Below are 16958 nucleotides of genomic sequence, written 5' to 3'. Positions count from 1 at the left end.
AAACAAAATGTGAATTAAGTTGATTGCACAAGTGTGTAAGCCAATTGAAATAAATTACTGCACACATTAGCAATTCAGAATCCCAAAGTGAGGCCAAAATTCCCAGAGATTCATGATCATATGCTGACATTTGAGCAGGTTACAGGAATAGAATCTCTGGAAGAAACAGGAAAAATGGGTTACTTTATCTCAAATATGAAAACTAGTGCGTGGTTGACTAATCAAATTCCTGATAAGTTAAACTGTTTGCAATTTACTTGAGTGCTTATACGTCAGGAGGAGGTCGTTTATGCACTGAGCTATGCAAAGGAGGTTCCCTTGTGACTTCCTCAAGTAGAAAATCAGTTGCAGCTACTCAAGTTAGTGACCCAGAATTTCCTGGATCACACTGACACGGGACTTTGGCCAGAAATAATGCCAATTTGTGTTGAGCTAATGTAGCAATTACCTGTGGCACAAATTTGGTATGGCAAAACTACAGTAACAGATATGGGGTATGCTTAAGTGTCACACCATTGACTAATAGGTTTGGTTGTATTTGCATTGGTGTCTTCTGCCAAGGCATGACAGAAAGTTGTGTGTACAGCCCTGTCCATTTTGGAAACCAACCTCCCATCCATGGACTCCATTTACACTTCTTGTTGCTGCAGAAAGACTGCCAACATCATCAAAGAACCTTCCCGCTAAGATAATGCTCTCTTCCAAAATCTTCCATCAGGCAGAAGATGCAGAAGCTAGAACACACACACCAACAGATTCAAAACAGCTTCTTCCTTGCTCTGTTAGACTGCTGAATGGACCTCTTTAATTTCAAATAATGTTGATCTTGCTTTGCACATTTCCTGTGCAGCCATAACCTTGTACGTCTCGCTGTAAGCACCTATGATCTTTATATTCTTGTTTGCTATGATCTGCCAACACTGCTCACAAAACAAAGCTTTTCACTGTGCTTACGTACATGTGACTACAATAAACCAAATCATCTCAACCTCCTTGCCTCTGCTTTTTCTATCCTTTATCCTTTACCCTTGTTGCACATGTACAGGTATGCCCATTGGAAGGATCATTCTGGCTATGTTCTGAGTGAATGGGCTATCAGTGTAAATCCTGTAAATCCAGGAAACTCAAGCGAGTTCTGGTGGATAAGTGAAGTAGAGCAGGCAAGTAAAAAACTGAGGATTTGAGTGGACTTGTCTCTGAAGCAGCTGGCATCTCAGAATTACAGAATTGTTATGGCACTGAACGAGGCCGGTTGGCCTATTGTGCTTGCACTGTCTATTCAAATGAGCACCATTGTCTATTGCCAATCTCCCACCTCTTCTCTATACCCCTGCACATCATGTCTATCCAAATAATCATCCAATGCTCTTCTAAACTCCTCAATTAAACCTGCCTCCACCACAATCCAGGCAGTTCAGTCTATATTTCAATAATTTGCTGTGTAAGTCCATTTTGCACAGCACTCTTGCACTTTTTGCACGTCTTTGAATCCACACTCTCTCGTCTTGTTCTTTTCACAAGGGAAGCAGCTTCTTGCAGCTTCTCTAGCTCTTGTATTCAGCCTGGCCTTGATTTTGAAAACCTCTATCAAACCTCCTCTCAGCCTTCTTCATTCTAAGGGGAATGCTCCCAACTTCTTCAATGTACACTTACATCTGAAATTTCTCATTGTTAAAACTATTCTTGCAAACACCTTCTGCATTCTCTCCATTACATTCACATCTTTTCTGTAATTTGATGCCCACAATTGTACACAGTACTGCAGCTGACGTCTAACAACTAACTTATACAAGTTCAACACCACCCCTTTGCATTTGTATTAGTCATAGAGTTATAGTCACAGAGATGCATAACATTTTCTGTGCTCTTATTAATAAAATCGAGAACACTGTATGTTTCATTAACTGCTCTTTCACCTATATTGCAACCTTCAAAGATCTGTGCACATATGCACCTAGAGTCCTCTGCTCCTATACCCCATTTAGAATTGTCCTCCATAATTATATTGTCTTTCAATTTTCTACCTACTAAAGTGCATTGCTTCACACTTGACTGCATGGAAGCTCATTGGCTACCTATTCGCCCAGTCTACCAAGTCATAATATCAAAGAATCATAGAATCCATACAGTGCGGAAGCAGCCCGTTGAGTCCACACTGACCCTCTGAAGAGCATCCCACCCAGACCCACTCTTCAACCCTGTTTCTGTAACTCTGCATTTCCCATGGCTAATCCACCTAGCCTCCACATCCCTAGACATGACGGGCAATTTAGCAGGGCGAATCCACCTAACCTGCATGGTTTGGACTGTGGGAGGAAACTGGAGCACCCAGAGGAAACCTTTGCAGACACAGGGAAAGTGTGCACCCTCCATGCAGACAGTCTCCTGAGGCTGGAATCAAATGGCCATTGTCCTGTTTTAGCACAGTTCATTTGGCCACATAAAGTTACGTGTATGCATGTCACCCATGCATGTGTGGTTACACACTGGAGTTATGAGACAAAACCCTTGTTGCACAATGAAGCAACCTCTAATTTATTTTAAAGGCCCAAAACAAGGCATTACAATGAACTTCTGCAGAATGGAGGCATACAACTGCTGCCAGGATACCTGGCATTTCCTGACAGTACTCAAAGTATAGTTCCATAACAGCTGGACATTTGGAAGTGGAATTCCTTTTGGTTTACTTTATATTGACCTACAATACTCCAAACTGATCTGCGTGTAGACAATGAATGGCACCCTCTACCTATGGGAATCTACCAGTAGTGAAGATGGATGCTCACTTAGACAAGAGAGAATTAAATATATTCCATTCTCTGGGAGCACAAATCTTCACTGACTTCCCTTCAACAGCATTGGACAACGAATTTGCTGCTATGGCAAATATTGCGTGGTCCAACCCAGAGCAGCAAAACAAATGAAAGTCTATCCTCCCAGCCACTTGCAATGTTATTTTTAGCTGGCTATGAAATGGCTGCAACAAGTGCAGATTTCAGGGAGAATATCTTTACTAAAATACAGATGTTTGATACGCTGGTCTGTGCAAAGGTCCAGGGAGACCCTATGAACACCTTGACTGGCCTCTTACTGAAAACATCCTCAGTTACATCTGCCACTTTCTCCTCCTCCTTCCAGCAACTTGCTCTGCTCTGTATTGCGTATGCTTACTCTACCTTTTTACATCATACTGCACCATCTCTGTGAGGAATTAGCCATTTTGTGTAGAGCCTTTAAAGCCCAAGACAAAGTCCTTTGGCATTTACTGCACCACTTCCTAAGACATCAGCAACTTCAACAAAAATCCCAGAAAATGCAAAATAAAAAGTGCTGAGAGTGCTGGTGGGAATCAAGCAATGATATACCTGTAGAGAGTTGATGATCTCCTTAAATAACACTGGTGTTGTGGATGGATCTCTTGCATTGCTTAACAGACATAAGTGAGGGTGTTGGAGGAAGCAAAAGCTCCAAAAAAGTGGCACTGTTAAATTGTTGTTGTATGCTGATGGGTCTGCTGGTCTACCTACTCAGCCTGATGCTCCCTCACACATGCTAACAGCTTCACCCAAATGCTGGCTGGTGCAGGTCACATCAGAAGATTTGCAGATGTCTCTTTACTTGAAAAGCAGCAGTGTTCATACTGAAAACCAGGACACTTAGAATCGAATTTCACAATACAGGACTTCAGCAAATTTCATTTTCAGCAGCTTTGCTTATTCAGACACATAAAAATACACATACAAGATTACTTAATGGCTTTTGTTTTCCACAGTTCAAACTTGGCCCCGTTTGGAGTTTGAGAGGAAACATAATTCACTTATATTAAAATTCTGAAACAGATTTATATGCAATAAAACTACCCATAACATTTCTAAGTAAAGGTTTTGTAAATGGAAAAATTGTTTCTACTTTCTACTTTGTAATTGTCAGATACATAATAGGAATATATAGACCAAGGTCTATCTCAGATACCGTTCAGTACTTTAATAAACCCACTCACAGCACTCACTTGACAATGAGTTTGCAATAGTTTGCAACATGACATGAGGAAATCCCTCCAGGGAAAGTTTTGGAAGTCCAAATTTACCCATGTCTCCAAAGCATGCTATGCTAGTCATATATCATGTGGGACATACATACATGAATAATATGAGACAAAAAGCTAGAGAGAATGTGCCGCACTTTGAACATTTTGCCATGTTATATCCAGCAATATTAGATTATTTCTGCACTGGTCTGGAATAGAACCGAAGCTAATGCTTTTGTAAAATTTCAATTATTAGTGTCTCACATCTAGAAACAGGATAATTGAACATATGAAGATATATGAGTAAATGAAAATGATATTTTTTTTCAAAACACTAGTAAACTAATAACAATATGAATGCTGCAGTTTTCTATGGAATACCGAAGAGGATTTTAAAAAAAAAAGCATGCTGTGATTTGTGTATGGTGACAATTGATGTATTTTTTCTGGGTTTATGCAAAGACTGGAAATACATGCAGGGATGTAGCATCGACTTGTGCATGCTACAAAATTGATTGTGTGTAACCAATACAGGAATCCTGTGGACATAAAAGTATATATTAGTTTTGTATTTCAGGCCAGATGGTTTGCATAACTGCAAAAAGCTGACTTGTCAGGAACTAATAATTAAGGTGGAGTTGTCCTTTCCAAACTTGTGAAGTGATGCAACCTTGGTATACTAAGCTGGGGCTTTATTGGAAAAGCAACAATCTTTCTCCACCAGATGTTTTTCAGTAAATACTGTACTGATATGTGGGAAAAATAACAGGGAATAGGTTTAGAGTCAGAGATGTACAGCATGGAAACAGACCCTTTCTTCCAACTTCTCCATGCCAACATGTCCACAGCATTCAGTGTGAATTTCCCAAACTCACAAAATAATTAAAATAAGTGGTCACCTCTTCCAATGGAAGAAAAGACTCGTTCCATTCATGAACCAGGTGCAACGATGAAATCTGAAGATTTCTTCTTGCAAAAGCAAATTGAGACGAGGTCAGTTCAAAACTTCAGCATGGAGACTGATGTTAGTTCATTTGACCAACTCCAAAGCCAAACCCCCCCGCTACCCCACCGTAAAACACACAAAGTAAACAGCCCATCATATCTAAATAAATAATTAAGAATGATTTAGGCTTGTTGCCATTCCTGTTGACCTGAAGACTGCGTGACCTATGCCAGGATTTGCTTGTTCTGGGCCAGTGAGTGGAAGTGGGCAGGCTGTTTATAATTGTCTGTTTGAGAGAACACTGGAAGGAAGTGGGGGTGGGGAAGGGCACAATGTTTTGGGGGCAACCCAACCTACAATTGATTACCCTCCTGCCTTGTTGCATGACCTGCTTCACAGTGTACCCCACCCGATCTCACACCCCCTCCCACTTCACTCCTCCATAGATTCCATTGTTATGGACCAGACCAAGTCCCCTCAAAATATCTTAGGAAGATAGCCCAGACCTAGCTTTTTATTATTTTAAAGGTAAGTGTAAGGCACTGTGCCCCAGATGCCGTTTGATTGGTCAAACCAATAGGTTTAAAACAAAACACACTTTGTTCATACACTATAATTAAAATACAGACAAAATAAAAAATAAAATAACTGACTTAACTGTAACTCTATCGGAATGTTTAATAAAATAATACATATAACTACTACTAAATAACCGTTCCAACATAGTAACATCCCATAAACTTACCTTTGGCAAAGGCAACTTCAGTAAAATAATTATCTCACATACAATTCTAGCGGTGGGCAGAAAACTTCAGCCTTTAGATGAAGGAGAGAGAAGAATAAAAGCTCCCACATCCAGCTTCAAGACCCAAGCAACTGCTACTGAAAACTAAAACTAAACGAAAAAAAAATCCTGGTTCTTTGGGAGCATGACCCCACCCATGCAGGCTGCTTCTATTGTTCCAACTTAAAAAAAACCAAGGCCTCATACATTGTTTACTGGCTTTGGAGCAGACTGCTCGTCACCTCTGTCTCAACCTTTTTTCATTAAAAAAGGACAAAATACATCCCTTAAAGCCATAGCACTGTCACTCCAGTATCCCCTGTCATCCTAAAATATCAGGGAATGACTTTACAGGGCAGCCATTCTTCTCTTTGCGCTTTTTCCTACATTCTTGGTATTGAGGTCTGATGTTGCGGGAAATGATCAAGCTGGCACCTCGATTTACTTCAGCCCCTGAGAAGGGTGGCAGCCCCACTCTCCATCAAATCGAGCCCACTCGCCTGCCTGCAGCATGTTGAGGCTGTGGCGGAACAAGCTTGGACAGAACTAGCCGTCCTCCTACCAGCCTTCCTTCTGGGATAGGGTGGATTGGACGTAAACTACCCTCATTCACTGTTGTAATAGGTTGGATCATCCACTTCAGATGTTGATTGAGGATTAAATATAGACCAGTAACCAGAGAAATGTTCCATCTGTTCTCTTGAATGCTTATCCAGGAAAGTAGGAAAAGCTTCGCTTTACTCCTGGCCTGAGGTAGGAAGGCTTATCATAAGAATCTCTACAGTGCAGAAAGAGACCGTTTGGCCCATTACTTCTGTACCAACCCTATTAAGAGTATCACATACACCCAGACCCCCACCCTATCCCCATGACCCCACATTTACCCTGGTCAATCCACCAAACTTGCACATCTTTGGATGGTGGGAAGAAATCTGCATATACACGGGGAGAACATGCAAACTCTGCACAGACAGGCACCCAAGGCTGGAATTGAGCCTGCGTCCCTTGATGCCGTGAAGCAGCAGTGCTAACCACAGAGCCATCATGCTGTCCTTGTGAATGGCTTTGCTGCTGTGACAGTGCAAAAAACCACACATGGGCCTCGTCAACCAGAGGCATGTGGGGGCTGCGTTCAAGAGGAAGACGCTGTTGTGTATGCTTGTGGGCTCATGGGGAGCTGGTGGAGGTACAGCGGGGGTAGGGGAAGTTTGCTGTTTGTTGGGCATTTATTGCCTTGTTGGGGACCTGGCATCAAGAAGGGGATGCCCCCGACCACCAATCCACCTGCCCCTTGTCTCCAACTCGAGCGTGCCGAGTAGCCAGTCCCCATGACATCCATCCTTCCTTCACTCATCTGTGGCCAGGATCTCAAGCTGATTATGAGCCTCTTATGGGTGCTTCGCTGGTAGCACCTGAATTAAGTCCACAGAGGCTGATGACTCTTTAGTTACACGTAGGGAGTCCTTGACACTGATCCAGCTCCCTCAGACCCAGCTCTCAGAGTGAGCAGGATGTCTGACACTCCCATTTATGTCTGTCAGCCAGGGCTCCCTGATTGGACCTGATTAGGAGCCACAAGGATTTATACTGTGGACCTTCCCTGGACGAGGCAATGCAGGACTCTCCAACTGATGGAGATAATAGGAACTGCAGATGCTGGAGAATCTGAGATAACAAATTGTGGAGCTGGATGAACACAGCAGGCCAAGCAGCACCTTAGGAGCACAAAAGCTGACGTTTCAGGCCTAGACCCTTCATCAGGACCCTTTTTCTTCTGATGAAAGGTCTAGGCCCGAAACAGTGACTGACTGGCCTTCATCCAGCTCCACACTTTGTTATCTCTCCAACTAATGGACCTGTTTACTGTTGCTTGGGTTACACCCCAGCCATAAAGTTACATTCAGTAAGGTGCTAGGGGAGGAGGTGAGAAATAGAAGCCACTGGGCAAATTTCATCTACAAAATTCCTCTCACACCAGGTTCCATTGGAATATTCTAGACCTTGTGAGGACAGAAACCCACAGCAATCACCATCATTGCATTTAGCGGGAAGCTGAGTGATCATGTGAGGGGCAATTAAAGTAAAGAAGGATTTACTAAGAGGCTGACAGTAAATAAGAACAAGCTCCTGAGGGCATAACCCAGGTGAGTTGAACAGTCTGATTATGCAGTGCAAATCACTAATTCTATGTCAACTGCTGTTTCTTCTCCAGTGTAAGTAACACCAGCTGAGAACTAAATGACAGTCTTTATTGGAAAATTGATTCCATTGACTAAGTCAAAAACCCTGTGAGGGACATAACTTGCCACGTGTGATTGTTCAATAGCAAATCATTATTAAAAAAAGTACTCCAGATGGAAGGTTACTGATTCTTGTTGTCCTCGACAACGATATCTGCCCGAAACTGCTCATTTCTGTTCACTGCAACATTTTTTGGTAGATTTATTGAGTGCCGTTTCATCTCAATGTGTGTTAAATGAACTGATGGACTGAGCTCTGTAATGTGGTCCCCATGGCAATTCCTTCATGAATTAAAGGGGAAAAAAAATCCCTTAAAATGTGTTTGGCTGATGACATTTTAAATGGAACATGATTTTTAAGAAAGTTGGCTGAGTGACAAATTGTATCAATGGAAATATAATTTGCATAAATAAACCTCTGAGTCAAATACTCAGTTACATAGTTCTGTCTCTATTTACAGGTTTTTGCTTGGAAAGGGTTTGAATGGCAGCTTTGGCTCAGTGCCCTTGCCTTTGAATCAGAAATTAATGGCTTTTTGCATCAGGTCTGCAGACATAATTGTAAAAATATCAGTGTCGTCCAGTGTGGTATGGAAGGAGTGCCACGCTTTCAGTGTTTTGCCTGAGATGGTAAACGGAGGATTTATGTTCACTCTCAGGTGAACATAAAAGATCCCATTACAATATTGTTAAGACGAGCAGGTGAATTCTGCTCATACCTTGACCCATTATTAGCCCTCAATAGACAGATTATTTGTTTGTTCAGTGCTGTTCATGGACATTGCCCAAAAAAATGCCATCACGTTTCCTAGATTTCATAAATTTGGACAGGCCTTTGCTGCCAGAGACTTTGCAGAACCTGTACAATGCTTTGAAATGAGATAATGGGAACTGCAGATGCTGGAGAATCCGAGATAACAAGGTGTGGAGCTGGATGAACACAGCAGGCCAAGCAGCATCTTAGGAGCACAAAAGCTGACGTGTTGGGCCTAGACCCTTCATCAGAAAAGGGGGATGGGGAGAGGATTCTGAAATAAATAGGGAGAGAGGGGGAGGTGGACCGAAGATGGATAGAGCAGAAGATAGGTGGAGAGGAGAGTATAGTTTATTTTTTTTATTGCTGAAGGAATGGAATATAAAAGGAAGCAAGTGTTGCAATTGTACAAGGCACTGGTGAGACCATATCTGGGGTACTGCTTACACAATATTGATCCCATTACTTGAGGAAGGATGTAATTGCATTGAAGACAGTTCAGAGAAGTTTTACAAGGTTAATTCCAGAAGTGAAAGACCTGTTTTACGAGGAGAAATTGAACATTATAGGCTGATACTGACTTTAGAAGAATGAGAGAGGATCGAATTGAGATGCTAAACAAGATTGACAATGTAGATGTGGAGCACAATGGGGCAATCTAGAATGAGAAGTCACAGATTTAGGATCGGGGGTAGCAGGTTTAAAATGTACATAGAGAAAAATACTCCTCTCAAAGGGTTGTGAATCTGTGGGATTCACTCGCCCAGAGTTTGGCTAAACCAAGTCATTGAACACATTTAAGGAGGGGGTAGACAGATTTTTAATTAGTAACAGGCTGAAGGGTTATGGAGAGCTGGCAGGAAAGTGGATTGCAGCAGCCTTGAAGGGCTGGATTAGATTAGATTAGATTAGATTCCCTACAGTGTGGAAACAGGCCCTTAGGCCCAACAAATCCACACCGCCCCTTGAAGAATCCCACACAGACCCATCCCCCTATCACCCACTCACCCCTGAACACTATGGGCAATTTAGAATGGCGAAACCATCTAGCCTGCACATCTTTGGACTGTGGGAGGAAACCGGAGGACCCGGAAGAAATATGGATGTACATGGAATAGTGTAGGCTAGATGGGCTTCAGATCGGTATGACAGGTCGGCACAACATTGAGGGCCGAAGGGCCTGTACTGTGCTGTAATGTTTATGAAACCCACACAGATGCGGGGAGAATGTGCAAACTCCACACAGACAGTTGCCCAAGGCTGTAATTGAACCCAGCTTCCTGGCGCTGTGAGGTTGCTTCTCGATCTTATGACTTGTCCCACCTCCATGATAGGGATGGGTTGGGTATGGTAGAGGCATCAAGTGCATCCTATTGAGGCCCCTGTTTGGCTACTTGAGTGCCTTATTCCACCCCACTGCTATCCTGCCTGCAAACAGGGGAGGTCCCATCAAATAGGTAGCTCAGAAGCTGTGACATCATGTGCTGGTGTTGGGTGGTAGGTGGGAAACGTCCTCTGAAGGACCCCGTAACTAGTTGGAGGCAATCTCTCACCACCATCACACTTTAGCACCACCACTAGCCTCTCAATCTCAGCATCCCACAATGCCCTCAATGTGGCCTGTCTGCCGATGCCCTGGAATTATCTGAATTCTGGCTACTACATGCCCCTCATCGTCAGGGTCTGGCTGTAGTTCCAACAGCAGCCACTGTTTGTATCTGACGCTGCTGGGACTGCACTGCTGCCAGCCAATCTGTTTGGGGGGACTTTGGTCTCTCAGTTAGCCTGTGAGTCTCATCCTTAGCTAATTAATGCCTGACTGCTCATTAAATGGCTGTGGGACAATCAGTATTGGCAAAGATACGGGGGGACCCCATCCATTCTTCAAGTTGCAATGCAAGAAGCTTCACTGGCTGAAAAATCCGCCCCATCAAATCTTAAGTCATGCGGGTGTGAATGGTGCTGCATGACTGAGGTGATACTGAGCTATCTCCATCCAACACTGCTTCAATCCATATGTTGGACCTGGAAGGGACTGATACATCTCTGCCTGTTAACATTCCAGGGAGTGAGACCATGGCAACTGAAATGATAAATGCCAGGAGGAATATTGGACAGAGAAGTAATAGAAACATATAAAATATGAGTGGGAATAGGCCATTTTGCTGTCTGAACCTGCTCCATTATTCATTATGATTGTGGCTGATCATTGAATTCAATAGCTTGTTCCCACTTCTCCCTTGTATCCTTTGATCTCTTTAGCCCCCAGAGCTATATCCAATTCTTTCTTGAAATCATACAAGTTTTGGCTTTGATTTGCTCGGTAACAAATTCAACCGGCTCACTGCTCTCTGGGTGAAGAAACTCCTCCTCCATTGGCATAATAAAAGGTCTAAAAGTGTGCAAACAAACGGATGAATTAGAAGCTGGAGTAGGCCACTCGGCCTCTTGAACCTGCTCTGTTTTTCAGTAAGATGATGCCCGGTTTAGTCACTCCACATCACAGCAACATTCACCCTAAGCTGCATAGCTGCTCAGCCACTCCGAGGTTCAGCACATGCTAATCAGTATGCCAATTAAGTCAACGCCATGCAGGGACCTTGGAAATTGGTGCTCCAAGGAACAAATTAGCGGGAATATTGAATGCTGTCTGCCCTGAGTAATCTTTCAACTCCTTGCTTGTCAAGAATCTATCTACCTCTGCCTTATGAATATTCCACGATGCCAATGCACACAAGGCTATGGATCAAATGCTGGAAAATGGGATTAGAACAGTTAGGTGGTTATTTTTGACTGGTGCAGACTCGATGGGCTGAAGGGCCTTTATCTGTGCTGTTGACCTCTATGACTCCATTTCCACACCAGTGGTCTTTCCAAGTGTCTAAGTGTTTGTGGACCCAGACTCCTTGCACACTGATTCGTGTTTGCTTCAGATTCAAAGCAATGGAATGTACAAGTCGATCTGTCTCGAGGAGCTTATCCAACAAAAAAAAACTAGCTTTGTTCTAACTGTGCACCTTCACAGCAGTAACTGGGTGGTTCTAATTGAACTGAATTTAATAGATGAATAGAATGCAATTTTTCACAAAGGCAGCCTGAAGTTCCTGCCAAGAAGTGGTAATGGATGCGGAGAGTTCTATTCTTCTCTCTGCATTGATGGATGGAAAATTATTTTCGGAGACTTTTCCTTGACATTAATGAATGCCAGAAATGTCGGACCAAAGACTCTGAGGTTGTGCAGAATTTTTTTGGAGGTTTTATCACTGGTTTTTTCTATTTTAATGCAGAATAGAGTCACTAATGTGAGTTTTAATAAGACTGTTTAACTGCAGCTAAACAATCGTTTCTTACTTAAATAAGGTGTAGTAAGGTGAGGATAAATTGGATTTGCATTTTTTTAAATGGTAAAATGCTTTCATCCCAGACAGTCTTATTGTAAGTGGCAGAGATGTACAAACAGACATTTTGCCTTCCTGCCTGTGATAATAGCTTTGTCCACATATTATTAGACCTCAGTCGTACTATTTCTTTTGCAGTTTGATCTGCTCTTGGACAATTCTTTCACCACTGAAACTAGGTTCCTCTGGTCTTACTAAATGCTGTTGACTCTGTCACCTCACTTGCCACCTGTTAAGAATTCTGCTCAGCATTGACTGAAGTGTTCTCTAATAATCCACCCCCAAAAATACCGATTAAAAACGTACCCCATCCTGAACAAAGAAAGCAGCTTCAAAAGCAAAACTTGCTGAAAATGCTCAGCAGGTTTGGCAACATCTGTCAAGAAAGAAATCAGAGGTCCAGTGACCCTTCCTTAGAACGTGAGGGTGACTGCACCTGAAACGTTAACTTTGATTTTTTTTTTCTTGACAGATGCTGCCAGACCTGCTGAGCTTTTCCAGCAACTTCTGTTTTTGTTCCTGATTTATAACATCTGCAGTTTTTAAAGAAAACAGCTTATTTAAAATTCAGTAGCAAAGCACAGAATGTGAACAGAGTCTGTGGATCATTAAACGTTGACTCCTTGCAATTATTTTCCCTACTCACTACGGCCTTTTTGCAATCTACCTGACAGTCACTGTTCATTTCACTAAAGGTCAACTATCCCTTGGTGTCAGTATTAAATACCTCCAAGCTGGAAAAGTCTTTAACACCTATTGCCTCTGTGCCAAAACTAAATGGGCCATCATGGATATATACGGTCTCAAGTTTGCAGACAACTGTGGACTGAGCCCCACTCAGCACTATATTTATAACCCACTCTCAATCTTCTCAATTCTCCATGCAACAAATTCAGCCTATCCTTGTGAAAACAAAGCACCTGCCAACACATGTGTGGTGAGCCAAGTTTTCCACCTGCCATTTATGTTGAAGAAGAGAATTGGGGATGTCTTGGACACTCTCTACATTTTGCGAATAACCACTGGAGAGGAGGTGATGGCCTAGTGGTATTATCACCGAACTGTTAATCCAGAGACCCAGATAACATTTTGGGGACCTGGGTTTGAATCCCACCACAGCAGATGGTGGAATTTGAATTCAACAAATATCTGGAAATAGGAGTCTAATGATGACTGTGAACCCACTGTTGATTGGTGGAAAAACCCATCTGGCTCACTAATGCCCTTTAGGGAAGGAAACTGCCATCCTTACCTGGTCTGGCCTACATGTGACTCCAGGCCCACAGCAATGTGGTTGACTCTTAACTGTCCTCTGGGCAATTAGGGATGGTTAATAAATGCTGCCTGGCCAGCGATGCCCTCAGCCTGTGAATGAATAAACAAAAACAAAATCCAGTAAACGCATATCATATTTATAAAGAATAGCATCCCTACAGGGTGAAAACAGGCCCTTTGGCCTAACAAGTCCACACCAACCCTCAGACCATCCTACCCAGACCCATCCCCCTGTAACCCACCTAATCCACACATCCCTGAACACGATAGGCAATTTAGCATGGACAATCCACCTAGCCTGTGCATCTTTGGACATGGAAGGAAACGAGCACCCAGAAGGAACCCATGCAGACACAGGGAGAACGTATAAACTCTTCACAGACAGTTGCCTGAGGGGGAATTGAACCCGAGTCCCTGGCACTGTGAGGCAGCAGTGCTAACCACTGCGCCATCATGTTGACCTATTATCTTTCAACATGGACTGTATTCAGAACTATAGTTTTCATATTTGCCCTCTTCTTTTAAGAATGAACATTAAAAAGCATCTAGGATGGCTTTTGTTGGTCAGATGACTTTCAGTTAAGTCAGATCTGCTTCAAATTTCTGGAAAGTTCATAGTTTCAGGACCATAGGAGGAGTGAATCCGTTGAATGGACATACCAACGCAAAACCTTGAGTGGAATTCATATCTCCTTTCATTTGTGGACTTAGCAAAAACACTTTGGAGCTTAGACTGTCTCAGAGTTTTAAAGTTGATGAAGAAAAACCAAGTAAATCATGCAATAGGTGTGAATGACCACCATCCATTCCCCACTGTGTGGCTTCAAATTCATTTCAGGTAAGGAATTGATCAGAGGGAGCCACACAACTGAAACTGACCACAGATAATTAATACTGTTAATACTAATATCCTAAACACCAAGGAGAAATCAGTCAGTCTGCAAACAGCTAAGCAAAAACAAAACAACACCAGCCACGTCTAGACTTTAAAACTGGAGATGACAAGAGCGTGCGCTCACTTCCCCCACTGGCTAAGTTTTCCATGAAGGATTATCCTTCTCAACCTGTCCCCTTGCCTGAGATGTGGTGACCCTCAAGTTAAACCACCACCGTTCATCTCTCTCCCTCTCTCTCTCTCTCTCTCTCTCTCTCTCATGAGGGACTCTACCTTTGTAATTCAGAAACCTGGCTAATATGCCAGGAGGTGGGTTCAAATCCTACCAGGAGCAGCTGGTGGAATTTACATTCAATAAATACATCTTAAAGCAGAAAACTGGCCCCAGTCCTGGTGACTGACCATGACCACTATCACTGATTATTGTATAATCCCATCTCTTTCACTAATACCCCCCAAATGTTTACCCAGTTTAGCTTACATGCAACTCCAGACCCACAGCAACATGATTCACTCTTAACTAATCTCTGAAACTTAAAAATTCTGTCAGTTCAAGGGCAATTAGTAATGGACAACATATGCTGGCCTTGCCACTGCTGCCCACATCCCATGAGAGAATAAAGAAACAAAATGGCTTTTTTTTTCAGCGCGAGTCAATGATGATCAGGAGCAGGAACTCGGGGTAATTCTCCCACTGATCACTTGCCAAACCCAGGAGCTCTGAAACAGCCCAGATAGTGCTTCAATTTGATCACCTTTGCTGGCGTGGACGAGAGATGGACCAGGGAGACTTCTGGCCTGGATTATTCTCGTGCTAAATCAAACTTAACCAAAGACTTCTCCCACCCCGATTATACTCTCTTTCACCTTCTTCTGCCTGGTACAAAACACAAACGTTTGAAAACACATACCAACAGATTCAAGAACAGCTTCTTACACGTTGTTATCAGACTTTTGAATGGACTTCTCAAATATTAGAGGTAATCTTTCTCTGCACCTTCTCTGGAGCTGTAACACTCTCTCTTGCATTCTGTTCCATTACCATGATGTATTTATGTAAAATATGATTTGTCTGGAAAGCACACAAAACAATGCTTTTCACTGCATCTTGGTACACATGACAATAATAAATCAAATCAAAAATATTTTTAAAAAACTCAAAAAAAACAGTTTCTAAAATTTGTGTTGCTTTTCTCTCTCACATTATGCCTGAGGAAGGGGCAGAACTCTGAAAGCTTGTGTTTTCAAATAAACCTGCTGGACTATAACCTGGCGTTATGCAATTTTTGACCTTCCTCTGGGAAGCCACACACATAAGACAGTAAGCACTAACCCCAAATTAGTCAGGACATCTTTTGCACTCTCTCTCATGAGATTCACTTTTAATCAAGTCTTTCTTGTAGAATGCACTCTTGTTCATGGACTTCACACCCACATTGATGGAAAGGAGTCACTTTACAACTTCACAGTAATGGAGTGAGACTGGACTGGTAATGGCTTGTAATGCACAGTTCAGAACACTAATGTTTCCCATCTGCAGTGTCAGTGAAACAGGTCAACAGAATCAACTTTCTCTTTCGCAAATGGAGTATTTACATATTTTATGAGTTTTTTTTACTTCATTAAGTTTTCACATTGATGGTAGTAAAAGAATTTTCAGTCTCTCCTAGCAACAGGAAGGGATGATAGAGCAGTCAGTATGGTGTCTCCACTGTCCCACTGATTCTCCACATTAACACTCTTGGCTCTGCTGGTGGATGAGCAGGAGCCTGATTAACAAATGCTCATTGGTGATTCCAAAGGGATTAGAAAGGCATTCTAAGTGGCTCCTGGGCTTTTGGAAGTCAAGGTAGGCCAGGCAGAGTGAGAGTTCTGCCTTAGGCTTCATTAGGAAATTCTATGTCTCGGTTACCCTGGCCTCCAGGCTCCCCCTCACCTACAAGACAGGCCACCTACTTTATAGCACAAACCCCCATTGCCCATTCCAATTCCTCAAACTTGGAGCTGCTACGCTATGGGAGCCTCCTCTTAGCGCTTGCCTCCTGATCACCTAGTCTTTCCCTTCTTACTGGCTGGCCTCTGGCTACATCACCCACCTCTCCCACAAATAGTTACCAAATGTGGCCTCATTGGTAGGTGAGGCCTTAGACAAAGTATTCTTTCCTATGTATGAGGGACATGATGGTTCGGAAGACTCCTTGTCTATGTATAGGAGTGGGTCAACATACTGCCCTGTCACCTGGGCGATCCTAGTTTGAATCCAGCTCTCAAACTGATGGGCAGAATAGCCTCTTTTTCAGATCAGGGCAGTTTGAAATGAGCTTGAGTGGGTATCATTCCAGTCCCCAGAGAGCACAGGTTGCCTGTCGCAAATTGCCTGAAATGTAGCAGCAAATGTCACTCACATTCCAGAGGAAAGGGTGAAAAGGACTGGGAAATGAAAAGTTCAAAAAGCAGATACTTGAGGACACTGGCTTGGAAGTTGGGCCGGTGGACCGATGGTGAAACTAAGGCTTATTCTGAGAAAACATTCATTCCTTGGCACAAGTATGCTTCACTGTGATAAATCAAGAAAATAAAGCTGGCAAAAATGAATTATATTAAGGACAACCTATATAAGTAATGAAATAATCAAACAG

General features: G+C 42.7%; 1 protein-coding gene across 2 annotated transcripts in view; it reads left to right on the top strand.

The window, feature by feature from the left end:
* zgc:174356 (uncharacterized protein LOC100137120 homolog) overlaps window positions 1-15347 on the top strand; it is a 117913-nt gene extending 102566 nt beyond the window's left edge. Inside the window, exon 7 of one of the 2 annotated variants that reach the window (XM_048536841.2) lies at window positions 14967-15347. In XM_048536841.2, coding sequence (XP_048392798.1) covers window positions 14967-14979 — 13 coding nt within the window. In that variant the 3' untranslated portion in view covers window positions 14980-15347. The remainder of the gene's footprint in view (window positions 1-14966) is intronic. The other variant, XM_048536842.2, reaches the window with a different exon arrangement.
* The last annotated feature ends 1611 nt before the right edge of the window (window positions 15348-16958 follow it).

Source organism: Stegostoma tigrinum, chromosome 9 (assembly GCF_030684315.1).
Source record: "Stegostoma tigrinum isolate sSteTig4 chromosome 9, sSteTig4.hap1, whole genome shotgun sequence".
NCBI lineage: Eukaryota > Metazoa > Chordata > Chondrichthyes > Orectolobiformes > Stegostomatidae > Stegostoma > Stegostoma tigrinum.
This window is presented reverse-complemented; position numbering and strand designations above follow the sequence as displayed.